Source organism: Carassius carassius, chromosome 21 (genome assembly GCF_963082965.1).
Source record: "Carassius carassius chromosome 21, fCarCar2.1, whole genome shotgun sequence".
Taxonomy (NCBI): Eukaryota; Metazoa; Chordata; class Actinopteri; order Cypriniformes; family Cyprinidae; genus Carassius; species Carassius carassius.
This window is the reverse complement of record NC_081775.1, coordinates 32298470-32325969: the sequence shown is the minus strand read 5'-3', so window position 1 is coordinate 32325969 and position 27500 is coordinate 32298470. Positions and strand designations below refer to the sequence as shown.

Genomic DNA, 27500 nt, shown 5'->3' with positions numbered 1-27500 from the left:
TTATAGTATCTATTAATAATACCTTGTCTGAATATAACAAGGTACAATGTGGGGTTCCTCAGGGATCAGTTTTAGGACCAATACTTTTTAATATATATCTCGGTCACATCATCAGGAGGCATGTTATCTCTTTTCATAGCTATACTGACGACACACAGTTGTATGTAGCCATGTCTCCTGATGACCCTGTGCAAATCGATACACTCGCAAATTGCATCCAAGACATAAATGTTTTGGATGTCAGAATACTTCTTACAACTCTACCAAGATAAAACTAAAGTATTGATTATTGGATCAAAAGCACAGAGAGAAATTGACCCCTAAACTAAATATACTAACTAAATAAACTAAATATTGGATTAATCCCAACCCATGTGGCAAAAGATGTAGGAGTTCTCTTTGATTCTGATTTTAACTTTAAAGCTGATGTACATAAAGTTACCAAAACAACATTATATCATCTGAGGACATTGTAAAACATTTTTTACTCTGTGCAACACAGAAAAATGAATGCATGTATTTATAACTAGCAGGCATGACTATTGTAATGCCCTTCTTTCTGGTCTACCAAAGAATACGATTAACCAGTTATAATTAACCCAAAATACTGCTGCTCAAATATTAACAAAAAACAAGAAGAGAGATCATATAACACCAGTATTAAAGGTATTACACTGGTAACCTGTTAGTTTTCGTATAGATTTAAAAAATATTTTATTCGTTTATAAGGCATTGCATGGACTTGCTCCAGACTATCTTTCAAAAATGCTTACAGTATATAGACGGACTCTTAGGTCCTCTGATTCTTTTCTTTTAACTGTACCTCATAGCAGTACTAAAACATTAGGTGATGCTGCTTTTAGCTGTTATGCTCCTCACATCTGGAACAGCATTCCAGAAAGCATAAGATGTACTAGAAACATTAATAGTTTTGAATCTAAATTAAAAACACATCTTTTTAGTCTGGGCTTTCTATAAAGACTTATAAAACCTCTGTATATTTGTCTATTTAATGGTTTTTTTTTTTTTGCATAATTTTATTGAATTATTTTATATTTTATATTTGCGAGTGAGCGAGTGAATGTGTGTGAGTGTGTGCACAGTGTAAGTGTGTGTGTGTGTGTAAGTGAGTGAGTGAGTGAGTGAGTGAGTGTGTGTGTGTGTGAGAGTGTGTGTGTGTGTGTGTGTGTGTGTGTCTCTGTGTGTCTCAAAACAACTTGATGTAACAGAAACTATGGACTCTCTCTTTTCTAGCACTTTAAATAAAGTTGCTCCTTTACGCTTAAGGAAGGTTAAGGAAACCAGTTTGACACCATGGTATAATGAGCATACTCACACCCTAAAGAGAGCAGCCCGAAAAATGGAGCGCAGCTGGAGGAAAACCAAACTAGAGGTATTTCGTATTGCTTGGCGGGAAAGTAACATATCCTACAGAAAAGCATTAAAAACTGCTAGATCCGATTACTTTTCTTCTCTTTTAGAAGAAAACAAACATAACCCCAGGTATTTATTCAATACAGTCGCTAAATTAACGAAAAATAAAGCCTCAACAAGTGTTGACATTTCCCAACATCACAGCAGTAATGACTTTATGAACTACCTTACTTTTAAAATCGATACTATTAGAGATAGAAAAGTAACCATTCAGCCGTCAGCTACAGTATCACATCAGACAGTGCACTATAGACCCCCTGAGGAACAGTTCCACTCATTCTCTACCATAGGAGAGGAAGAATTGTATAAACTTGTTAAATCATCTAAACCAACAACATGTATGTTAGACCCTATACCATCTAAGCTCCTAAAAGAGGTGCTTCCAGAGGTCATAGATCCTCTTCTGACTATTATTAATTCCTCATTGTCATTAGGACATGTCCCCAAAACCTTCAAACTGGCTGTTATTAAGCCTCTCATCAAAAAACCACAACTTGACCCCAAAGAACTAGTTAATTATAGACCAATCTCGAATCTCCCTTCTCTGTCCAAGATACTAGAAAAGGTGGTATCCTCACAATTATATTCCTTCTTAGAGAAAAAGGGTATATGTGAGGATTTCCAGTCAGGATTTAGACCGTATCATAGTACTGAGACTGCTCTCCTTAGAGTTACAAATGATCTGCTCTTATCATCTGATCGTGGGTGTATCTCTCTATTAGTTTTATTGGATCTTAGTGCTGCGTTTGACACAATTGACCACAACATTCTTTTGCATAGAGTTGAATACTTTGTTGGCATCAGTGGAAGTGCATTAGCATGGTTTAAATCGTACTTATATGACCGCCATCAGTTCGTAGCAGTGAATGAAGATGTATCATATTGATCGCAAGTGCAGTATGGAGTACCTCAAGGCTCAGTACTAGGGCCGCTACTCTTCACGCTTTATATGTTACCCTTGGGAGATATCATCAGGAAACATGGTGTTAGCTTTCACTGTTATGCTGATGATACTCAGCTCTATATTTCTCCGCGGCCCGGTGAAACACACCAATTTGAAAAACTAATGGATTGCATAGTCGATATAAAAAACAGGATGACGAGTAATTTCTTACTGCTAAATTCTGAAAAAAACAGAGGTGTTAATTACAGGACCTAAAAACTCTGCTTGTAATAACCTAGAACACTGTCTAAGACTTGATGGTTGCTCTGTCAATTCTTCGTCATCAGTTCGGAACCTAGGTGTGCTATTTGATCGCAATCTTTCCTTAGAAAGCCACGTTTCTAGCATTTGTAAAATGCATTTTTCCATCTCAAAAATATATCTAAATTACGGCCTATGCTCTCAATGTCAAATGCAGAAATGTTAATCCATGCATTTATGACCTCAAGGTTAGATTATTGTAATGCTTTATTGGGTGGTTGTTCTGCACGCTTAGTAAACAAACTACAGCTAGTCCAAAATGCAGCAGCAAGAGTTCTTACTAGAACATTTACATTTACATTTACATTTAATCATTTAGCAGACGCTTTTATCCAAAGCGACTTACAAATGAGAACAACAGAAGCAGTCAGGTCAACAAGAGAACAACAACAGTATACAAGTGCCATGACAAGTCTCAGAACCAGGAAGTATGACCATATTAGCCCGGTCCTGTCAACACTGCACTGGCTCCCTATCAAGCATCGTATAGATTTTAAAATAATGCTTATTAATTATAAAGCCCTGAATGGTTGAGCACCTCAGTATTTGAATAAGCTCCTTTTACATTATAATCCTCTACGTCCGCTACGTTCTCAAAACTCAGGCAATTTGATAATACCTAGAATATCAAAATCAACTGCGGGCGGCAGATCCTTTTCCTATTTGGCGCCCAAACTCTGGAATAACCTACCTAACATTGTTCGGGAGGCAGATATACTCTTGCAGTTTAAATCTAGATTAAAGACCCATCTCTTTAACCTGGCATACACATAACATACTAATATGCTTTTATTATCCAAATCCGTTAAAGGATTTTTAGGCTGCATTAATTAGGTAAACCGGAACCGGAAACACTTCCCATAACACCCGATGTACTTGCTACATCATTAGAAGAATGGCATCTACGCTAATATTTGTCTGTTTCTCTCTTGTTCCGAGGTCACCGTAGCCACCAGATCCAGTCTGTGTCCAGATCAGAGGGTCACTGCAGTCACCCGGATCCAGTACGTATCCAGACCAGATGGTGGATCAGCACCTAGAAAGGACCTCTACATCCCTGAAAGACAGCGGAGACCAGGACAACTAGAGCCCCAGATACAGATCCCCTGTAAAGACCTTGTCTCAGAGGAGCACCAGGACAAGACCACAGGAAACAGATGATTCTTCTGCACAATCTGACTTTGCTGCAGTCTGGAATTGAACTACTGGTTTCGTCTGGTCAGAGGAGAACTGGCCCCCAACTGAGCCTGGTTTCTCCCAAGGTTTTTTTCTCCATTCTGTCACCGATGGAGTTTCGGTTCCTTGCCGCTGTCGCCTCTGTGTGTGTGTGTGTGTGTAAGAGAGAGAGAGTGTGTGTGTGTGTGTGTTTGTGTGTAAGAGAGACAGAGTATGTGTGTGTGTGTGTGTCTCTCTGTGTGTGAGAGAGAGAGTGTGTGTCTGTGTGTGTGTGTGTATGTGTGTGTATGTGTGCCTGTGTGTGTGTGTGTAAGAGAGAGAGAGTGTGTGTGCGTGTGTGTGTGTGTGTCTGTGTGTGTGTGTGTGCGCGTGTGTGTGTGTGTGTGTTTACCCGGCGCTGGAGGCGTGTGGAGGGTCACCTCGGGGCTGTAGGGGCTGTAGACTCTGTTCCTGCAGCTCTTGACTCTGAAGGTGTAGCTGGAGTCTGCACTGAGGTCACACAGCACCGTGCTGCAGCCGAACACAGGCTCCGATGCGCTCCAGCTGGACTCCTGCTCTGCCTCAGATCCCAGCTTCCTGAACTCCACGATGTGATGATCGGTGGGCAGAGAGTCTTCAGACAGACGCCAGTGGATCAGACCCTCGTTATAAACGCGGCAGCGAGAGAGATCGATCACTGGAGGCTCAGGAACTGAAGAGAGAAACCATCATCAGCTTTTCAGTCAGCAATGAATCTCTTCTTTAATGGGTTTTTTCTATTAATTTTTTTTTTTTTTTTTTTTACAATCAAGCACTATTTTTTTTTTAAATTGCACAACAATTTTATGATTATTATGGTTATATTAAGTTAATATTTTCTGCAATTTTTCTCCATCTAACAGGATTTCTGCTTAAAAGCTGCACAGGTAAAATATATACAAACCCACACAATCTCAAAATAAACCAAATTCCTTTTTAATTAATTAAACAGGATGTTTCACATTCAACTGCAAAACAGAGTAACTGCAAGTTTAAATATGCAAGACATGTTTCACTACATATATATACACACACACACACACACAAATTTATAAAAACTGGTTCACATATCTATACATGATCCTGTTGAATGTGCAGCATTCATGTTTATTTATTGATCAAAGCCTTTTGAAGTTTAACAATCATGTGTGTGTTTTAAAGCAACTGTGTTTAAGACCTGTAAAATTAATTAAGACTTATTATACTAAAGACTTTTTATGGTCTTAAACCTGATCAAACTGAATGCGGGACTTTAAGGTACTGCAGAAAGCCCACTCTTAAAGCACTAATTACAAAGATATTCTTTAGACATGAACAAGCAAGATGATTATATTACTTCAGAAAACATATAAAAAGAAGAGAAACAGTCGAATTAAATTGAAACCGACTCGAGCAGAATAACAACCCTGCTGCGTATTGTAGCTCTTCCTACAGCTGATCGATCACCGCTATTGATCAGAATAATGACTCTATCTTGTTTGAGAGCTGCTTTACAGCAGAAACTGAACTGAAACAGAATTTCCATCATTGATTCTGCTATTTTTGTCTCTGTAAAGCTGATCTGACAATCTATGTGCTGTAGAAATACATCTGTCTGATCTTAAGAGCTGCAACTCTAGTCCTGCTATTGTTGTTTAAGCACTCAATCACAGCAAGACACACATGACCCCGAGGATGAGGCCCGCTGGTCGCCGTGGAAACGGGGCCCCTCACGGCCAGCCGGGCGGCCAAGAGCCTGGGCACGATGCCCAAACACTTCTCTGAGAATAACAAGCTATTGAAACAGGAGACCATGAGATGATAGCACCAGGAAATATGGCCGAAATAAAACATGGAGTGGAAGAGAATCTGTTGCACTGCAGCAGAATTAAAGCTGATGATGGAATTGCATCACTGAGATTTGGCTCGTCGTCATTTCGGCCAATCACATTACATCAAAAGCATTAGCACTGATCAATAACTTCCTGGAAGAACACACCTGCCTTTCTGCGGGTGCCATCTAAGGGTCTTAAAGCGTTAAAATAAGAGCGGGTCACACTAACGATGCACAGAGCTAATCAGGATAAAGCCACACTGATTCTCCATCGCTCAGCAGGACTGACCTCACAGCTCAAGGACGAGCGAGCGCATCATCCTTCACTTTTAACCCTGTACTCACTGGCTTTGCTGTTATGCAAGTGCTCCTGGTGAAGCCTGTAAGTGGATTACTAAAGAGCTTCCGCTAACAGTGAAAGTGAGCGCTTGATCCTCACCGCCGCTGAAGCTCAGCTGCTTCAGTAAGAGCTCCTCCTTCGATGTGTCCAGCACAAACTCCTCAAACGATGGCGCCGCAGCCGACTGGAACGTCTTCAGAGACTCTGTGGCTTTCTGAATCCTGTCACAAAAACCACAATCACAATCACTATCTATCTATCTATCCATCTGTCTAACTGTCTATCTGTCTGTTCTAAGTCTTTTAGACTAATTTAAGCTTTATTTCTACCTAATATTTATATCATCTGTCTATCATTTGAATTTAATTGTGTTAAATCATGATCTATCACTCTGAAGCTGTGTCAGTATTGTGTATTAATAGCGAGTCCATCCTAAAGACTGTTAGCAGCTGTAATATCATGTGGAGTATCAAAAACAATGACTCAGGTTTGTGGGAAAGTGAGCGTCAAAACAGCTCTGTGGACTAATAGAGATCAGGATTACAGTGAATGTACTTTGAACCTTGTTTAAATCTAGAAACAAAGCCTGTGGATTACAGACACGTGTCTCAAAGCTAAATGAGACGAGGCCGAACCTGACATGCAGCAGTTTGGCCGTCTGGACGAAGCAGGACTGATCCGTCTCCTTCAGCACCTCCTGAGCGTATCCCACAAGGCCACTGTTCTCCAGCATGCCCTGGTACTCCTCCACCTGCGCCCGCAGACGCTCCACCCGCAGACTCCGGCTCTGATCGATGGAGCGCAGCATCTCCGTCCTCCGCTCCTGAAGCGTCTCCAGCAGACGCTCGAAGTGTTCGCAGGTACGTCTTTCGGCGAGCTGCCCGTTCTCCTGCGTTCAGAGACAGTCATACTGTGGCCATCATGCGAATAAACCCATCTCCATCCTGTCAAGCTGCTTCTTAGGACTATCTTGAGAGCTAGTAAGCTGTACAAACTCATTTCCCCATTTAAAACATATAGGGAATTCAAGGGAACAAAACATAAAAGAAAAAAAGTTCTGCTGGACTGGGTGATATGGCCCAAAATATCATCACATTAATTTAATGTCAGTCCATTTCGATAATTATCACCATAAATGTCTGATCTTTAATTTCTTCCGAGTTTAAAGCCAGGTTTTTGCTCTAAAGTGAAATCTGTAGAAACAAGAATCTGTAAAAACAATAATATCTTAATTTCTTAGTTTCTGCATGTTCCAGTGAGTAATATTGTTTCAAATCATAAAGCCTGACGATATTAATACACTGCAAAAAATGATTCTCTTAGTGTTTGTGTCCTGTTTTCTAGTATAAATAGCTAAACATTCTTGGATCAAGATGCATTTACTTGACAAGTAATAAATCATTAAGTCCTTTTTTTTTTAATAATCAAAATGTTGTTAGTTTTTGCTTAAAACAAGCAAAAATATCTGATAAATGCAGAGACAAGAGGCTCTTCAGACTTCAGAGGATTATTCATTTCACGTTTACTGTGAAAAGGCCTTTACAGATGCCAGAAATTTACTTTACAGTCCTGTTCCTCATGTACATACTATCTACTTATTGTAGTAATTACAATAACTACGTAATAACTAGGTATTAACCCTGAACCTAACCCTAACGCATGTAGTTACCTTGTATTACCAGAACTTTCTTAGATAAATACACTGTAAGTACATGTAGTGTAAAATATAGTGCAACCAAAATATTACTTTTGGGATTTTTGTTATTAAACAAACAAGAAGACCCAGACCAGATGACAAAATGTAACAATGCATTACTTTCACAATTAGTTATTTGAAGCACTTCTCTGAATGAACGCTCAGCGAAGGAGTGTAAATCACTTGTTCTGACCAATCAGGATCAAGCAGGAAATGAGCTCGCCATTACCTCTGTGTCACAGATCAACACCTCCAGCTCAGAAATCTGTGTCCTCACTTGGTCTTCTTTGCTAATTAAATAATGGATACTCTTCGATAGCTTCTCCTGTTGACAGAAAAGTCTATTTAAACACAGTGGAAACGAATCGGCCCACCGCATGATTTCTGGACAGAGCGAGACACCTAATACAGTTTTTGTGAGTGCCACAATCTGGACAGAACATCAGAAGATTAAGAATGAATGAGTCCCAGCTGGTGTCTGCAGTTGTCTAGTATTTCTGACCATCATCACACCACACACAGAAACACCAGTGAATGTTGTCAGCTCGGCCATCAATAATTTAAAGGGGTCATGAATTGAGAAAATCTGAAATTACCTCATGACCTGTAAGAGGTCATTTGCACAATAAAACCCTGCTGTGAGATGATGTTGACCAGATGTCTTAAAGAGACACTCCTAATTAAACCGTTAGAGGGATAAAAGCAGGATAGAAAATGTCCAGTTATTTCTAAATTATGACTCCAACTAATAGTCAGCTCTGGAAAAAATGAAGAGACCACTGGATTTACTAGTTATGGGTTTGACTACAATGTTACTATTTTATTCTATAAAAGGTCTGATAACATTTTTTCCAAATTTCAAAGAAACATATTATCATTTAAAGGTTTTTTATTTGTGAAAATGACAATTTGCCTAAATAAATTATCATTTGTTGCGATTGAAACTCATACTAACCAAATATGGACGTCTTAAGTCTTATGAAGATAAAACATTAAAAATGAATATAAACCTGTTTATTTTGACAAAATAAAATGCTCTAAATGACACAGTTTTTTTTATATATGGAAGAAATGTTTTTCGTTTTTTAATTTTGCATTATAATTTTCAAGTGGTCTCTTCATTTCTTCTAGAGCTGTAAGTGCACCATTGAAGCCTATTTCTGCCACTGAATAATAAAAAAACAAGAAAGTAATTGTCACTTTTTAATCTAGTTTTTTTAAGGTATAAACGGAGAAAAGTATTCATGATAAGGTCATGATGAAGGTCAGAATTACAAGATATAAACCCAATATGAAATCTGAGAAATTAAGTTAGAATTGCACGATATAAACTCACAACTGCAAAAAAATAAAAATAAATAAAACAAAATAAAATAAAAGAGCGAGTAACAAGCAAGTAAACCTGGTGCTATTTTTGAGAAAAAAAGTCAGAATATTATCTTTATTTTTATCATTTTTTTTATTTTGTGGTGGACAAGCTTCCATAGAGCAACTCAGAAAACATTATAAAATATAAAATGCTGTTTGAGCTCTTCAGGAGCTCTTCTGAAGACTGTTATGATCCGCACCTTCAGGATCTTGTAGGCGCTGCTCATGGAAGTGACTCTGTGATTAGCGTGAGATCCGCCGAGCTTGCACAGATGACACACGGGACGCCGGCACACCTCACAGTACATGTTCACCTTCTCCATCTCGTGCTCAGGACACATGAGCACCTGGAACCCAGGGAGTGATGGGTTAGATCAATGACAGCAGCTGATACAGCGCAGCGGTGCTGGCTCTGATACGGACCTTGGGTCTGAAGTTGGTGGTGGGTCCCACGTACTCGTGCTGGGCTTTGGGTGTTCCCCAGGGATGGTTCATCTTGAAGCACTCGTTGCAGAAGCTGGCCTTGCAGTCCATGCAGCTCTTGGTGGCCTCCTGGACGGGCGGCTTGCAGACGTTGCACATGATGGCCACGGCTGCTCGGGCCGCCTGACGGTAACGCTCCACGATGCTCTCCAGAGTGAAGTTCCTGAAGAGCATGCTGATCCCTCGCTCCCCGAGATCAATGTCATGCTGACAGCCGGGACACGGGAAGGTGGTGACCCGGGGAGTGACGGAGGAGCGCCTCCATCCAGGAGAAGATATGGACCCTGATGCAGCGACACGTGACAGCGGTCAAGATAAAGGGGGAGTAACACACGCACGCACACACACACCGTACACACACACACACACGCACCACACACACATTGTACACACACACACACGCACACACACACCGTACACACACACACACCACACACGCACCACACACACACCTTACACACGCACACACCACACACACGCACCACACACACACCTTACACACGCACACACCACACACACACACGCACCACACACACACCTTACACACACACACACACCTTACACACGCGCACACACACACACACACACACACACACACACTATCTCTCTCAATGAAGCACTAGTGATCAAAAAAGCTCAGACACACGAGGAGAGACTACAACTGAAGACAGCACAACAACAGACAGTGATCTGGACACGAGAAACACTAGATCAAAAAATGACAACTAAAAATGATTATTTTAAGCAAAATAAAATGTGCAGCGATGCATCATTTCTGCTCACAAACAGAGCGGATGATTTCCTGACAGTGTTTTTCACAATTAAATAAATAAATACAAATATAATTAAAAAGAAAGTAAAGACTGTAACCAACAGGACACTCCGTATTCTGGGAAGTGTGTGTGCACTGGGAATCATATTTTTCAAATAAAGCCTGGGTAACCCTCATTTAATACACAGCAGACAGAGAAAATGACATGAATATGACAGTGGGCAAATACATAAAGGAAGGGTGGCAGGAACTTCTCCGGCTGTGTAAACCGTTGCATGAGACGTTAGAGTTTCATCTGTAAGTGTGACCTCATTACGGTCAATGCATTCATTATTAATCACTTTTAAATTCAATGCTAAGAATGTCAGCCTTTTTCAGTGCTGACAGCATCTGTTCTAGCGGTGAGGGACAGATGATAATACAGCAGCTTTAAAGCGAGATGAAGCTCTCTCCAGCTCAGTGTAATGGGCTTCTACAGGAAAATCACTTTAGGGTGAAAGAAATCACTTCTCAGCAAGCACTGATGGCAAAAAAACAGCAAATGGAAATGCAAACAAACACCAAACAATGAGAGACAGCACCAGCGGCACAGACGGATGATGATGAGCGAGGACCTGAGCGAGGGCCGGGCTCAGATCAGAACATGAGTGAGCATGAGTTAAAGAAAGTGTGTACTTAGGCCATGGGGGGGGGGGGGGGGGGGGGGGGGTTATGTCGCAATGCGACTCAATGTAGAGGGAGAAAAAAACATTTACGCTCAGACCAGAAAAAAGCTGATCACAGCACAAGAGACGCCCATCCCCACAGAACCGCATGGGTACCGCAGCGGCTAACGCTTGGGATGAGTTCGTCAGAGAGGAGCATTAATGTCAGGAGACTAGAGCGGTTCTGAGATCAATCCTGAGTAGTGGATGACCGATATATCGGCAAGTCTGATATTTGCCATTTTTTTAATATTGGCATCGTTTGAGGAGGGACTTCTATTTTGACAGCGCTTATAACAGTAGCACCTGAGCCATCGTCGTTAACAGTTCTGTCTAATACAGGAAATAATCTAAGTATTTGTATTTTACTAATGTATTTTTTTTTATTCATATTCAAATTATTTCAAATTTCTTAAATATTAATTAAAATAACAATTATATCGGCCACCCTGCTTTCCAAGATATTGGCATCAGCTTTCAAAAAACCAAAATTGGTTGAGCACTAATCCTGAGGACAGAAGTTTATTACGTGACAAGGCATTCTTTACACAGCCTACTGCTAGTATTTATTGAGTTGCTGTTGTCTAGAAGAAGAATGTGTCAGTATTGTCTGTGCATGAGATGCTCTGGGATCCCTGTGTTCCTCCACAGCAACATTAAACACTGGTTCTCATGCTCTCGTTTCAAACACACTGCAGAGATCTGATGCGCATCTGTCAGTACCAGAGTTTAAAAGGGACATAACACCCAAAAATCAGCATTTGCTGTAAATTTACTAACTTTCAGGACAAAGATGTAGGTGACTCGTTTTCTTCAGTAGAACAGTAAATAAGATTTTTAGCTGAAACCGTGCTCCTTGGTGATTCATAACATGCAAGTCAATGGGTACCGCCACTTTGAGAACAAATGCAAAAACATGTCAAGAAATGCAGAATCAATCCCCTTGGCTCCTGATGATATATTGATGTCTTAGGATTGGTCTGTGCAAGAAACTGAACATTATGACATTATTATCTGTAATCCAGAGCCCCAGGCAAATGTGTAAATCTTATTCTTGTCCATTAACTGGTTCTTTTGGTTAATTTGTTTCAATGAACTGATTCAATTCATTGGTTTATGTAATCACACAATGACATTAGGTATACACAATCATATTAATAAAGCAGACAACAACAATGTGAAATGTGAATGTTTAATAGTTTAAAGCATATAAAGTCAATAAACTAGTCTTCATCAGCTCAGTTTTCTACAAAAACCAAGAGAAACCATAAAAACGTTAAGCTCTAAGGTCTTCGGTCCAAGTTGAACTATTTCCTGGGTTCAGTGAGCTGTATCAGTTCATTCATCACAGGATCAGATTCGCCGATATTTCAGCTCATTTCATCTGGAAGTGAGTTTTGATCGAGTGAACTGTGAACTGATACAGACAATTTGATGAAGCGGTTCAACTAGTTTACTAAAAAGTACCAATTCAAAATAATAGGGCCTTTTGCACCACTGGAACCTTTCCATAGTACCAGAACTAATTTTGGAACTACCAACGTTTTGCTGTTTTTGCACAGCCAGAACTGGGTACAATTTTAGTGCCGTATTGCCTTTTTCGAGAACCAAATTAACTCCTACTCCGAAGCAGGGTCTAACTAGCACGACTGGTACTAACCGTGATTCAAGTATACACTGATTGGCCAGAAGCGTTAGGAAACACACCATGAATTAAAACGCAGTGTAAACAGACTGTAAACATTGTGTCAACTTATTTCGCAAGTATGATGAACAGTGATAGATGGACGGACGCTGAAGTGCTAGCAAATGTAGCACTGCCAGATGTAATTGGAGATTCATAATCCCCCTTTCCATTCTTTCAATTGCTTTACATATACGTCGACATTCCATGTCCATTATTGTGAAACCCACGAGACACAACAAAAACACAGCTCCGATCACATCGTCCTCCATCCTCCTGTTGCTAATGTTCTTCTTTGTTTCGTTGTTGAACACAGTGCACAAATGACATTGCTGTCGACCAGCTTACATCACGTCCTAGTGTACACTATCATTGCGAATGCAACCCTTTAAATGGAACTGGGAAATGGTTCACGCAAAATCGTCCCAGTACGTTAGTACTGTACATTTAGTTCTGGAACTAAAGTGGTGTGAAAGGCCCTAATAATTAGTTTGAGAACCAAACATCACTCCGGATGCTTTGTCTGAGGCTCTGGATTACAGGCAGTGGTCGAACGATATGTGTTTTTTGACAGCCGAAGCCGATATCTTGGAAAGCAGGGGGCCGATAGCGATATAATTTTATTTTAAATTTTATTATTAATATTTAAGAAATTTGAAATCATTTATAATAATAATAATAATTCCTTACATTTATATAGGGCTTTAAGCACTCAAAGCATTTTACTTGAAAGGTGGAATTTTCCTCATCCACCACCGGTGTGCAGCATCCACCATTTCACAATGGATTAAAAAATGAACGTGTAAAAGAAACATACTTTGACTTAAGATGACAGTATTTTTCACAAATAAATATCTAATAAAATTACAATAAAAAAAAAAAAAGAGAAACACTGTAACCAACAGGACACTCAGTATTCTGGGAAGTGTGTGTGCACTGGGAATCATATTTTTCAAATAAAGCCTGGGTAACCCTCATTTAATACACAGCAGACAGAGAAAATGACATGAATATGACAGTGGGCAAATACATAAAGCACAACATAATTTGAAATCATGAGTTTAAAGTTTAAAGGATTCAATTCACACGAACTGACCGTCACAGAGAACACGTGATCATGATACTCACTTCACAAGATCTCACCGCTGGATTCAACCGAGTTTGCAAGGTTTGTGAAATTAAATGTTCATTAGTCGTCCAAAGATTTGTTTAAATGACATAAATGCGTATTTGCTTAATGCTGACGGCAAACAAGAAAGTATTGTAATGTTTGCCTTTTTATTACTAATAAGCCTAATATAAATCATTAATATAATACTTTCTGTGTACATTAATTCCTTTGTTTAACCGTTCTATCGGATTATTAGACAGACTTCTATCGATATTAGACAGAACTGTTAATGACGAACAAGAGAGAGTGTGTGAGCACTGTGTGTGTGGTCATGCGCTGCCGCTCTCAGCGACATCAAAATAAAAGTCCTGCCTTGAACACATTAGCCAAGCAGAAAAACCTATCGCCCCGTACCGATATTTGAAAAATGCCACTAATCGACCATTAATTAAAGGTAACAATGTTCAGTTTCTTGCACAGACTGATTGTTACACTTCATATGACCTCAATATATCATCAGGAGCCATAGGGATTCATTTAGTTCTCCTTGACATGCTTTTTTTATTCCAGTACCCATTGACTTGTATTTAATGAATCAACCAGGAGCACGGTTTAAAAAATAAAAAAAAAGGTCTTTACTGTTCTACTGAAGAAAAGAGTCACCTAGATCTTGGATGTCCTGAGCATTAATAAATTAACAGCAAATGTTCATTTCTTTACAACTTTATCTCTTTAAGCGGCAGTGGCATCTCGTCGTGATTTGTTCCGGTGTCACTTACGGAAAACGTTGCACGCAAGAAGAGATCCTGAGAGTACAGGGTTTCTAGAGACACAGTACTCACTACAGCTAATTAAATTACACATCTACCTCTCCCTCCAAACGACCTCCTCAGCGAAGCTGCAGGCAACAGAGAGAAAAGTGAAACCAGATTAACAATGGTTAAATGTGAACAGAAGTGGAGTGAAGCCTGATTCACAACCAATGACTGTACGAACATAAAAACAGGATCACATTTCTTGGGGGAAAAACTGCAATGAAAGCCAACAATATAAAATTAGAGATGAGGAAAGACACAAAAACACAACAGTGACCAAAACCTGCTCAATCATTCCTAAAGTAATAAATGATGAGTACAAAACATAAGCTCATATAGTTGAATCTGCTGTTGATCTCCTGCTAATTCTAGGAGGATAAAAAGGAATAAACAACTTTTGGACCTAGATATTACCTAAAATAATGCAAGTTTAAAAATATTAATAATAAACTCTTTATGCTAGAACAGGCTTTCTGCAAGGTACATTTAAGACTTAAAGGGGTCATATGATGCTTTTTTAAAGATCGTTATTTTGTGTATTTGGTGTAACAGAATATGTTGACATACTTTAATGTTAAAAAAAACACATTATTTTTAAAATACTGTACATTATTGTAGGTCATCTAAAAAGTCCCTCCTTCTGACAAGCACAGTCTGCTCTGATTGGCCAACTGACCCAGTGCATAGTGATTGGCCGAACACAGCAAGCACATCAGAAATGTAACGCCCCTTTTCATAATCTCGAGCTTTCTCTTTCAAAATTAATGTGAAGACCATTAATGATGTCCTTAGTTTTATCATCAGTTCAAGACTGAAAGAGGAACAGAGTGGCGTGACAGACAGTGATGAAACTCGTATGTGTTTGCACTACACAAGCCACAGACGGTTAAAGGCCCCGATATACTTCAAATGACATTGAACAATAAACTGATATGATGTAATTTCGAACAAAATCAGGCCAAAATGAAGTTTGTTTTGAGTTAGTTTCGGCAGTTCGAAACCGCTAACAAAAGCGAACTTTCTGGGGGAGTGAGGTTATGCAATCAGTGGGTGTGTTCTGAAAGTCCACCTTCTTTGATGTGCACATTTTTTTTTTTCTGGTTCGTTTCTCATTCAACGTAGGTCAGGCAAGAGAGAACAATATCTCCAGCCTAGTCACTAGCAACATGAATACACTGGAGTGTCGAATAGCGGAGCTGGCACAAATATATCTGCACCTGTAAGATCGCTCGTGGAGAGACTTTAAAGATTCAGAGAAAGCATTTAATTCCTAGAAAGAAATTGCAATGAATACATGCGTTTCAAATAAATGTAACACCATACTGCTACTCTTGTTCTTTCAATAAGAGAATTTAAAGGGTATACAATAATTGAAATGCCAAACGAACATACAATAATAAACCTTTGTTTTTATCAAAAGTTAATCATGACACCACGTAAAATAAAAAAGGCGTATCAACTGATCCAGTTTAAAATAATAAATGAACACTAATAAAATTAAGTAACAAATTGACTTAATTTTTTTTCCACATCATGCTAAAGTTGTACAGACTAGGAGACATTCACAATTCCCATAAAACAACATCGACATGATACTTGACTCAGAACTGCTGCTAAACATTATTCTTTTGTCTATAATATTACGACCATTGGTGCCCGCCTCACACCTAGATTGGTAGACTTCATTTCATCGTTGTTGTGTTAAGGGGATATGTACGAGCGTTGCGAGTCATGTTTACATTAATCTACACCCCGCCTCCACCAGCACGGGGGTGTCTGAATGTTCGGAAACAGTGTGTGACTCCACTGTGTGACCCTCTCTCTCTCTCTCTCTCTCTCTCACACACACACACACACGCGCGCACGCACGCATGCACACACAACGCACAAAACTCCACATTTGAAGAGTCAATAGCAAATACTTAAACTAATAACATACAGTAGCTGAGTCAGGAGTGGCAGATTGTCGTAGAAAAGTCAGAATGACCTCCTCTCCTATGTTCACAAAACGGTCATCCTTATAATGCTTTGCTGTTCTGTTGAAAGTAATCTTAAAGATTCCTAAATGCATCTACTTTTGGAAAACCAAATAAAGTGCTTTTGCTTTATTTTAGATACACACAACATCTCCCTGACATGACTGCTTCAACACTAACTGTTACTGAAACCACGCCTTGTTTCTTTGTGTGAACATTTGGGTGGCATTAAGCAAATATTTCAACATAGTGACGTAGAAGTGGGGGCATTTAATTAAGGTGTTTTAGGGAGGCGTGGCAGAGTCTTAACTTTGATAAAGAATATCTCTTTTGCTTTGAGACTTCAGTCTTTATGCACCAAGAGCTTGTAACACTCAAAAGAAATGAAAACTTGAAAGCGCATCATATAACCCCTTTAAGACAAAGTGAAGAAAATACCTTTGCTCCCAAAAATGAGAATATGGAAATAACTTTTACTGCACCTTCTGATCACATTGCCAAAGAAAAGTGCTATTCTTCCTTAGAATTGTCTTATTTTGCAGTGCAAATGTCTAAAGATTCCTACATCAATTTACATTTACCTGAAAAGCAAAAATGACTCGATGTGAATTCTTGTTTTATGAGACATTTATCCAAATGAAGTGAGTTTATGACTAAGTTTAAGACAAGAACAAATATATCCCAATGGGTTCAGAAAAAAACAAAACAAAACCCTTCAGTTACTTAACGTAACCTCGGTTCCCTGAGATAAGGGAACGAGCGTTATGTATGGGAAAAACTCTGATTTGTTCATGTTTGTGTAGCTGCACAAACCAATGGCGCTTCAGCCCACCAAAAGGGGCAGCCCGTAGCACCATTCATCAGATCATTCGACTGAATCGACGATCATCGATTCATGCAGCATGTAGTGCGGCAAGTGACATAATGCTTGTTCCCTCATCTCAGGAAACTGAGGTTACAATAAGTTACCGAAGTGTTCCTTTTCGAACGTTCACTCCCGTTATGTATGGGAACAAATCAAATTACGCCACACTACGAGCAACAATTACATGCTGCTCTGCGAGCCCAGCATTAGAGCACTAATAAGGGCCCTAGGGGACTTAGGCATTATCTATTCCCAAGCTTAGCTGAGGGCATGAGAAACCACTACCCACATGGGAGGATTAAACAGATAGAATCCGTGCCCGCAGAGCGGGGATGTCTAAGTTATAATCTGGCAAAAGTGGACGGTGACGACGACCAGCCGGCGGCCGCACAGATCTCACTGACAGATATGCCGCTGAACCACACCCATGAGGAGGCCATTCCCCTTGTGGAGTGGGCTCTAACACCAATAGGGCATTCCAGTACTTCTGATTCATAAGCCAGAGCTATTGCATCAACAATCCAGCGAGATAGTCTTTGCTTAGTGACCAGCAGACCCTTCTGGTGGCCTCCAAAGCAAATAAACAGCTGTTCAGACTTCCTAAACAGTTGAGAACGCTCCACATAGACTCTCAGAGCCCTAACAGGGCAGAGTGATCGGTCCCTGCTCACTGTCTGCAGCGGGGAGTGCCAATAGGGACATTACTTGCTCTCTAAAGGGAGTAGAGAGCACTTTAGGAACATAGCCATGTCTCGGTTTCAAAATGACCTGCAGTCACTGAGCCTAAACTCAAGACACGAGGTGCTGACCAACAGTGCTTGTAAGTCACCCACATGCTTAACCGACACCAAAGCAAGGAGAAGGGCCGTTTTAAGTGATAAGGGCCACAAGTCAGCAGAACTGAGCGGCTCAAATTGAGGCCTTTTTAAGGCCCCTTGGACCATGGATAACCAATCTCCTCAAGCTCTTCAGAAATTTAATGACCAAGTTGTTTCTGCCTATTGAATGGCCGGCCTCGAGAGAATGATTCACCGTGATGGCCGCCACATATATTTTGAGTGTGGATGGGCCACGCCCCTTAATCAGCAACTCTTGCAGAAAATTCAGCATGCAGGACACGTCACATGAAAACGGGTCCACTTGGCATGCAGTGCACCAGCTGAGGAATACTGACCATCTCTGGCCATAGAGCCGCCTCAAGAATGGTGTTGCTTACCCTCGCTGGGAGCTTATCAGACTCCTGTCAAGGCACCAGACATGAAGGCTCCACAACTCTGGGTGGGGGAGCCAAATCATGCCTTTCGCCTGCGAGAGAAGGTCCCTTGTCAACGGGATGGGCCACGGAGCCATCGTCACCAGCTGCATCAGCTCTGGTAACTAGTGTTGGGCGATATGGTCATTTTTCAAATCGTTATATCATCAGCCCATGAGATCGATGATACATGATATTATCATGCATGTGTGGAGCAAGAGAGAGACTCTTTGTTCTTGTCATAGCATAACTATTTGTTGTTTTAAACCGTGCAGGTGCGCGAGAGAGAGCCTATGGAATCACCAATAATCAAAAAAATATACTTTCAAACATACTTATAAACTAATGTTAAATATAAAAATACTGTATTTAAAACAGCTAGTCATATATAGTCAGACGAAACTGTCATATTGCGCATCCTGTGAAAAATATGCCCCATCTGCACATGGAAGTTATCGGTCTAAATGTTCTGCAAAATCAGTCAACGGTGAAAATCAATAGTAGCTTTCATTTAAAGTCCAGCAGTTTAACACTAATTTTGAACATGAACGAATACGTTAAATATAAATTATTCAAAACAGGTAAGTTCATATAGGTTATTTGGAGTAAAGTTCAATTGAACTGATGCATCAGTCATACATCGCTCCGGACCGCGCACCTCATGACGAGACCGACGCACCGCCACAGAAACAAGAATGAGATGCTTTCTAACATAACTGTGGCATTAAACTCAGTTAGAGAGGGCCTCGTTTAAAATATTGCACGTATATAAGCCATTCAGATTACATGTTAAAGTGCAATGAAATACCTTATATTTGCAGATGATGTACGTCTGTTTGTGGATGGAGACTTTGTAACGGCCAAAACTATGTATTTTGCATGCATCATTATAGTGCGGTGTCTCCTTTAAGAGACTGATCACTTAACTTATAACGCACACTATTGTTAATGATAAAGAAGGACTACGTGAGAACCACTATGGATGATAAGTTCGCTGTGCCGCCTTGTTATTATTTTGTCTTTACTTTATTTGTAATTCCATGAAAGAGTTAATCTCTCATGTATGAGAAGATCGTGTTGTAGTGTAACAGCCATCAAATGTGTGGGACACCAACTCCTCGTTTTCTATCGCTTTCATTTCATGGATTTAACAAGTTATCCGAGTCAAAGCATTACAACTTTTTCACTGACTACAGGCTCTAATCCTATTTTGTGTGTGTGTGTGTGTATGTGTGAAATGCGGTGTTGAAGTGAAATACCTGGGTAGTTTGAAAGCCGAATTATAACAGACCACCTAATAAAAATAATAATAGTTATTATTATTATAATAATAATTTAATACATTAACTGGAGAATGCGCCTAATATCGTCTTGACTATCGACAGAGACATCTGCTATCATCGATATCTCGGACTATCGTTGATAAACGATTCTATTGGCACAACCCAACTGGAAACCAATCCTGGTTCTTCCAGAGTGGAGCTACTAAGAGGAGGGAGCATTTGGTTTCCTGGACTCGCCTGATCTGGGGAATCAGAGTGATAGGAGGAAGCGCATACAGGCGGGCCCTGGGCCAGTCGTGGGCCAGGGTGTCTCTCTGTATCGAGAAAAGGAGAGTTGTCTTCTGGAAGGAAGGAATGTGGAGCAGGCCCAGTGGAGTTACAAAAGCAGCAGTGGCCATAAGGCCGGGAAGCCGCTGAAAAACCCTCAGGGGGCGTTTCGTCCCCGGTGTGAGGAAAGCGGTCAATCGCTAATTTGTCAGGGACTGATCTGGCGAGACCCATGCCCGTATTAGGGCGGAGTCTAGAACGGTTCCCAGAAAGACAGTTCATCGTATGGGCAACAACTGGCTCTTGCTTGGGTTGATTACCTACCCGAGGCGCTCCAGGTGACTGAGTCAAGTCAAGTCAAGTCACCCTTTATTTATATAGCGCTTTAAACAAAATACATTGCGTCAAAGCAACTGAACAACATTCATTAGGAAAACAGTGAGCAGCAGCTCTTTGTGAGCGTTCAGTTCCCGTTCTGATCTGGCAAAAACCAGCCAACTGTTGAGGTAGTTCAATACACGGATTCTCATCTGCCTGAAAGGGGACAGAGCTGCATCTCTGCACTTCGTAAAAGAGTGTGGGGCCAGGAAAAGTCTAAACGGAAGGACAGCATACTAATAAGCCACTCCCTCGAATGTGAACCTCAGGAACGGTCTGTGACGGGGGGCTATGTGGATGTGAAAGTAACGACCGGCACATAAGCGAGCTACAGATGTCTGAGATCTAGAATGGGTCTGAGCCCGCCGTCTCTCTTTGGAACGAGGAAATAGCGGCTGAAAAAGCCTGACTCGCTGTTTGTTGGGGACCCCATTTCCACAGCGCCTTTTGCAAGCAGTGCTTGCACCTCCTGCTGGAGAACAATAGCTTCGTTGTCCAGGACAGAAGACTAAACAATGCCTCTGAAGCGGGGCGACCTGCGAGCGAACTGCAGCGAGTAGCCTCATCTAATTGTTTCCAAAACCCATCTTAAGATTCCAGGAATATATAACAGGAGGAGAGAGGTTTTATTTGCCTGCCTTAAAAAAGCGGGAGTCTACGTTCGTGTAAGTGATTGCGAGAGGATGAGGATGAGAAATTTAGCTATTTAAAGTATTTTTGGGTCCACTATCACAGCAGAAAAATATTTGGGCACTCGCTGCACCTGCAGGACGTGACCCACTGCAAATGAAAGTGAAGGCAAGCTGTTTTTGGGGGTGTTCGGCCAAAGCAAGAATGGGGCCCCTCCTTTTCCTCTCTAGTGCCTCAGGACAGCTTCAGTGGCTCGGGGTCCAGCACAACTTGTGGGCGGGGACCTTGACACTTTGGGGAAGGGGAAGAGCTCCACCGGCCTGGAGTGCTGTTTCAGTCCAGGCTTCATCCATACTGTGGAGAAGTTTGGCTTGAAACTGCATAAGCCCTGTTAGCTGAGGTGGTCATGCAGGGCTTAGATGGATGCGCTTCATGGTCCTTTAAACCGAGGGCAGGGCACAGATGTGCGGTGATCAAGTTTGGTGTATCCCTTTTACTCAGCGCCATCAACAGTGGTGAGAGCTGCTGCAGTAGAGGGGTTACCCGTGCCGAGTAGGGGGCAAGATTCAAGATTTTATTTGTCACATACAAAATTATATATAGCATATATAACCAGCAGTGAAATGTGAGTCAGGTCCGCTCCATGGACAGTGCAATTATTAAAGAAAACAACACAGATGAAAATATACATAAATATAGCTATGTAAGAATGAAATAAAAGTAAACAATAAAAATATAAGAATAAAATATAAAAAAGATGTATATTGTAGAATTAAATATAGAACGCAAAATAATGTGCATGAAAGTAAACTGTAGTCTTAAATATTAAGATACATAGGAATGTAGAAGAAGCAAATATGCAAACAGGGTGACACTGTCAGTGTGTCTATGTGAGGTAGTGAATGATGAATATCTAAAGTGTACATTAAGTGGAGGCATGAAGATGTTAAGAGGCTGGTTTTGAGTTTAGGAGCCTGATGGCCTGGGGGAAGAAGCTCCTCCTGAGTCTTTCGGTTTTTGCCATCAGGCTACGGAAGATGGCAGCAAAGTGAAAAGATGATTACTGGGGTGGGTGGAGTCTTTGATGATTTTAGCAGCTCTGCTTCTGCAGCGTTTGAGGTAGATGTCCTGTAGAGAGGGAAGAGCAGACCCTGAAATGCGCTCAGCTAAGCGCACAACTCTTTGCAGGGCTTTGCAGTCTTGACTGGAGCTGTTCCCATACCACACTGAGATCTTGGTAAGCTCATTGTGGATTGCTGGCAAGAACAGGGCTGGGTGCTGGCGGAGGTACAGCAGGCGGTTCTCTGGCAGGAGCCATTCGTCCAGTAATCCATGGGCGGGCTCATGCGGAGCTGAACACTCGAGGCCCAGATCCTCCACGGCCTTTGCAAGGACGCTGATTAGCTCGGTGTCTGGCTTCGGCCTCGGCACCTGAGGGGGTGGGGCTACTTCGGCCTCCTCACCGGAATAATCCCATTCCTCAGTTTATGACACTGCCAAGGACACAGAGTCGTTGGCAGTGACATCATCGATGATGATGTCCTCCTCGGACGTGCCGAATGAGACCAGTCCACTCGCAGCTGAAGAGGGGTGCTGGTCCTCATTTGCAAAGCACACCGGTGTAAGAGGATGTGAGGAGGGCGGGGCACGCGGGCGCTGAGCCGACATGACACTGCTCAAACCCACTGAGATAGATCTGCTGCTTTTTCCTCTTAGGGGAGAAAAATAACAGGAGGGCTTGACGGGGGAGATCGCCTTGACAGAACAAGGTGCCCTGCAAGTGTAGACGGGAAAGGCTCATGCTCTTGCAAAAAGAGCACGAGCCCTCAGCGAGCGCAGCCTCTGCGTGGACACAGTGCCCATCTCCATCGTACAAGAGCCACTTGCACAAACCACACTCGCGTGCGACATTTGGAACAACACGCGCTGGAAATTTGCTCTTTTGAAATTGTTCTTTGCTCAGATGCTGGATACCTGCAGTGAAGTTTGCTTTCGCTGCTTCGTCTTCTTCCACGGCGGTGAGCAGAGCTGGAGCTTCTTCCATGGCTTCTTTTTACAGAAGTGTCAGCGAAGAGATGATCCTCGTCACTGAAGGAGAATAATCTAATGAATGGTGCTACGGGCCAACTTACATAGCGGTCATCCCCGCCCCTTTTGGTGGGCTGACGCGCCATTGGTTTGTGCAGCTACACAAACGTGAACAAATCAGGCTTCAGCAGAAAGGAAAAGAGGAGTTTTTCCATACATAACGAGAGTGAACGTTCGTAAAGGGAACAACTCAATTGAAAAAAAAAACATGTTTTCATTCCCTGTTGACAGATATGTTTTCCTATTTTAAACAAACTTACTTGTTCGCTTAATTTTGCAGTGAATGTGACACATGATGCCAGTACTTTCTTCTATTAAATTTTTCTGGAGATTCAGATCAAAACTTTAAAATGCATGAGCATGTTTATTCACCCAAATCAATGAACTGCACAATATGTGTCCCTGGAGCACAAAAGCAGTCGTAAGTAGCACAGATATATTTATAGCAATAACCAACAATACATTGTATGGGTCAAAATTATACATTTTTATAATTTATAAGATTTTGACTTTTTGCACCCTCAGATTACAGATTATCAAATAGTTGTATCTCAGCCAAATATTGTTCTATCCTAACAAACCATACATCAGTGGAAAGATTTTTTTCAGATTTATTAAGATTTCATATTATATCTCAATTTCACTGGTTTTGGTTTTGGTCACATGTCATCACACTCCTCTGGGACCGAAGGTGGCTCTTTAGAGTGATATGTGATGTGAACTGTCTCAGGCTCAGGGTGACGGAGGGGTACCTGATCGCAGCAGCCGGTCCAGCTTCTCCATGCTCGGGGACGGGACCCTGGAGCGAGGGCTGCCGGGGTTGGAGCACTCGGACCCCGCGTCGGTGCTCTGAGAGTCGTCGTGGTTGGGCATGAGCAGCTCTCGGACGCAGCGGTGGCACACACTGTGCTGGCAGGGCAGGACCAGCGGCTGCGAGAAGAGCTCCTTACAGACGGGACAGATCAGCTCCCGCTCGATGCTCTTCATCTGCACCTGTGGAGCGACACACACTAGAACACCATCGAAGTCGCGCTGCTATCGTTCACTTCCGTCTTTCTGTTCCGAGCGCCAAAACTACGGTAAACTCTGTCGCAAGCACAAACGAACGTCTAGAAGGCATGGTTTATTTTAAAAACATTTTACAAATATGTTAAATGAATTCTAAACAACCGGTTAAACTTTCCCTCAGCAAACAACAGCGGTTTAATTCAGGAGAACCGGATTCGCGTACTTACTAGCAGCGAGCTTCTCCTGGACATCGTGCGCAGAATGAAGGACGAACTCCGCGATCCGGATTCAACTTCGCAAATGATACTATCTCGCGCAGATCGAGGATGAATCAAACAGCCAAGTGTGGGCGGAGTCACCAGCCGTCACTATAGAAACCCCGCAGCGATACTATTTAGTAGTTAAATAAGGGGCGGGGTCCACCCCAGTGCGCTACATTATACATGAGGACAAACGCTGTCAAAGATTTGTAAGACGTGTTAAAGCCTTCTTTTTGTATTATTTGTTTATTTTTGTTATATACATGCATAAATGGTGCTTTGTTTGTAATATCACTTCTTTGTGACAGATTTTTATATTTTTTGTTCTTATGTTTTTGATACCTTGGTATTAAATAATAAACAAATAATGTTTCACAGCACGCCCGACAAATGTGCTCTTATATTCACTGACAACATGATGAAACATCTTTATTCGACCCTCTAACACTTGCACTCTCTATCCGTTTTCTAACGGCTTGTGTTTTATATATATATATATATATATATATATATATATATATATATATATAAACCTTGCTACGTGTACTGCGTTAGACTGAGACTTGTCATAGCACTTACATATGATTGCTGTTTTGTTGGTTTTGATTGCTTCTATTGTCCTCATTTGAGTCTCTTTGGATAAAAGCATCTGCTAAATGTCTAAATGTAAGGTAAGGTGTAGCAGTGACGTCATACGAACGGGATTCTGATAGCAGCGGATGAACGAGCGATTATTCCTCCGTGACACCGACAGACTGCAGTGAAATACTGTCATGAAGCATCTACATCAAAATAAAAGGAGCGATCACATTGTCGCAGATGGTTTGAGATCATAAGAAGATGAAGCTCACCTCCCCTCTCTCGAGACGCTCCACGATACTCGCGAACTCAGACATCTCCGAGTCAGACATCCTGATGAAGATGGTCTGATTATCCTCGTATCTGCATCACCCGCTAGCCCAGAGATCTAGAGGAAGAACTCATTCAACTCCAGGAGTCAAAGAGGCGAGACTCCGCCCACTCGCTCGCTCCGTGGGCGTGGCCTCGCTGACTGACAGCTCTTTGTGCAGATTCATCAGGTCACACACATGAACACATACAGTATATGGTCTTTAAAGCACATGTGTACTGAAAGAATCTGAGAGCAGCAGTTTCACACAATCAGCCCTTTGTGTAGACACCAGCAGATGATGACAATAAATACTGTACAAGTCTAAGAGCATGTAACTCAGCAAAGGCTGAATGATGCTGGAAGACAGCAGATGGCAGATTTACCTCATTAAACATCACATATGATTTCATTGTATATGTGGGTCATTCAGGTTTTCTCTGCACAAATGGACTTTATTCTGTGGTGTAAATCCCAGTGCAAGCAGCACTTGAAATCTGTCGAGTAACACAGAACTGGCACAAATATTCACCTCCTTTGCCTTTTTATATAAATAATTCATCTATGTATTTTTCCCCTCCCGCAATGTTTGACGCACAACACCCAGAAGTGTTTACAGACATCTTTAACCGTTTGATGTTTTGACCTTAAATGCAAACGACCTTTGACCCATAATTCTTCATGATCGTTGTGTACATGTGAAGCTGGATCTCTGGAATATCTCCCTTTATTCTATTCCTGTAGATCCAGACCAGCAAAATATTTTTCAAAAGAATAAATAAAGTAGTTATATTTAGGCATTTCCATTCAGTGGCTACTTCTAAAAATATGTACTCTAGAACAAAATAATATTCTTAAACATTAGACTTCTGTGTACATCAATACTTTCAGTCTTACATTCTGTAATTCAAGAGTCAAATGAAACACAGAACAAACAAAGACGTGTTTGAGTCAGTGTGTGTGTGTGTGTGTGTGTGTGTGTGAAAGATAGAGTGTGTGTAGTAGTGTGAGAGAGTGTGTGTGTGTGTGTGTGTGAGAGAGTGTGTGTGTGTGTGTGTGTGTGTGTGAGAGAGAGAGAGTGTGTGAGTGTGTGTGGTAGTGTGAGAGAGTGTGTGTGTGTGTGTGTGATAGAGAGTGTGTGAGTGTGTGTGGTAGTGTGAGAAAGTGTGTGTGTGTTAGTGTGAGAAAGAGTGTGTGGTTGTGTGAGAGAGAGAGTGTGTGTGTGTGTGTCTGTGAGAGAGAGAGAGAGTGTGTGAAAGAGAGAGAGTGTGTGATTGTGATAAAGTGTGTGTGTTAGTGTGAGTGAGTGTGTGTGTGTGTGTGTGTGTGTGTGTGTGTGTGTGTGTGTGTGTGTGTGTGTGTGTGTGTGTGAGAGAGAGCGAGAGAGTGTGAGTGTGTATGATATGATATATTATATACACACACACACACACACACACACACTCTCTCTCACACACCCACACAAACACACACACACTCTCTCTCACACTTACACACACATTTTATCACAATCACACTCTCTCTCTCACAGACACACACACACACACTCTCTCTCACACACACACACACACACACACACACACACACACACACACACACACACACACACACACACTCTCTCTCTCACACACACACACACACACACTCTCTCTCTCTCTCTCTCACACACACACACACACACACACACACACACACTCTCTCTCTCACACACACACACACACTCACTCTCTCTCTCTCTCTCTCTCTCTCTCTCTCTCACACACACACACACACACACACTCTCTCTCACACACACACACACACACACTCACACACACACACACTCTCACACACACACACACACTCTCTCACACACACACACACACACACACACTCACACACACACACTTCTCTCTCTCTCTCTCTCTCACACACACACACACACACACACACACTCTCTCTCTCTCACACACACACACACACACACACACACACACACACACACAC

At 41.5% G+C, this 27500-nt stretch overlaps 2 protein-coding genes across 4 annotated transcripts in view; both read right to left on the bottom strand.

The window, feature by feature from the left end:
• The window catches only part of LOC132098195 (E3 ubiquitin-protein ligase TRIM36-like), a 32098-nt gene extending 6482 nt beyond the window's left edge, over nucleotides 1-25616 (bottom strand). Inside the window, exons 1-8 of one of the 3 annotated variants that reach the window (XM_059504385.1) lie at nucleotides 25477-25616; nucleotides 24110-24350; nucleotides 9473-9816; nucleotides 9250-9396; nucleotides 7911-8006; nucleotides 6621-6874; nucleotides 6085-6206; nucleotides 4206-4505 (exon numbers count right to left, since the gene is read on the bottom strand). In XM_059504385.1, coding sequence (XP_059360368.1) covers nucleotides 4206-4505; nucleotides 6085-6206; nucleotides 6621-6874; nucleotides 7911-8006; nucleotides 9250-9396; nucleotides 9473-9816; nucleotides 24110-24350; nucleotides 25477-25536 — 1564 coding nt within the window. In that variant the 5' untranslated portion in view covers nucleotides 25537-25616. Of the gene's footprint in view, nucleotides 1-4205; nucleotides 4506-6084; nucleotides 6207-6620; nucleotides 6875-7910; nucleotides 8007-9249; nucleotides 9397-9472; nucleotides 9817-14671; nucleotides 14817-24109; nucleotides 24351-24592; nucleotides 24731-25476 lie in introns of those variants that run through there. The other 2 variants (XM_059504386.1, XM_059504387.1) reach the window with 2 other exon arrangements.
• Nucleotides 1-27500, bottom strand: part of LOC132098197 (spermatogenesis-associated serine-rich protein 2-like) — a 197900-nt gene that overhangs the window by 44973 nt on the left and 125427 nt on the right. The gene's annotated exons all lie outside the window — the stretch shown is intronic.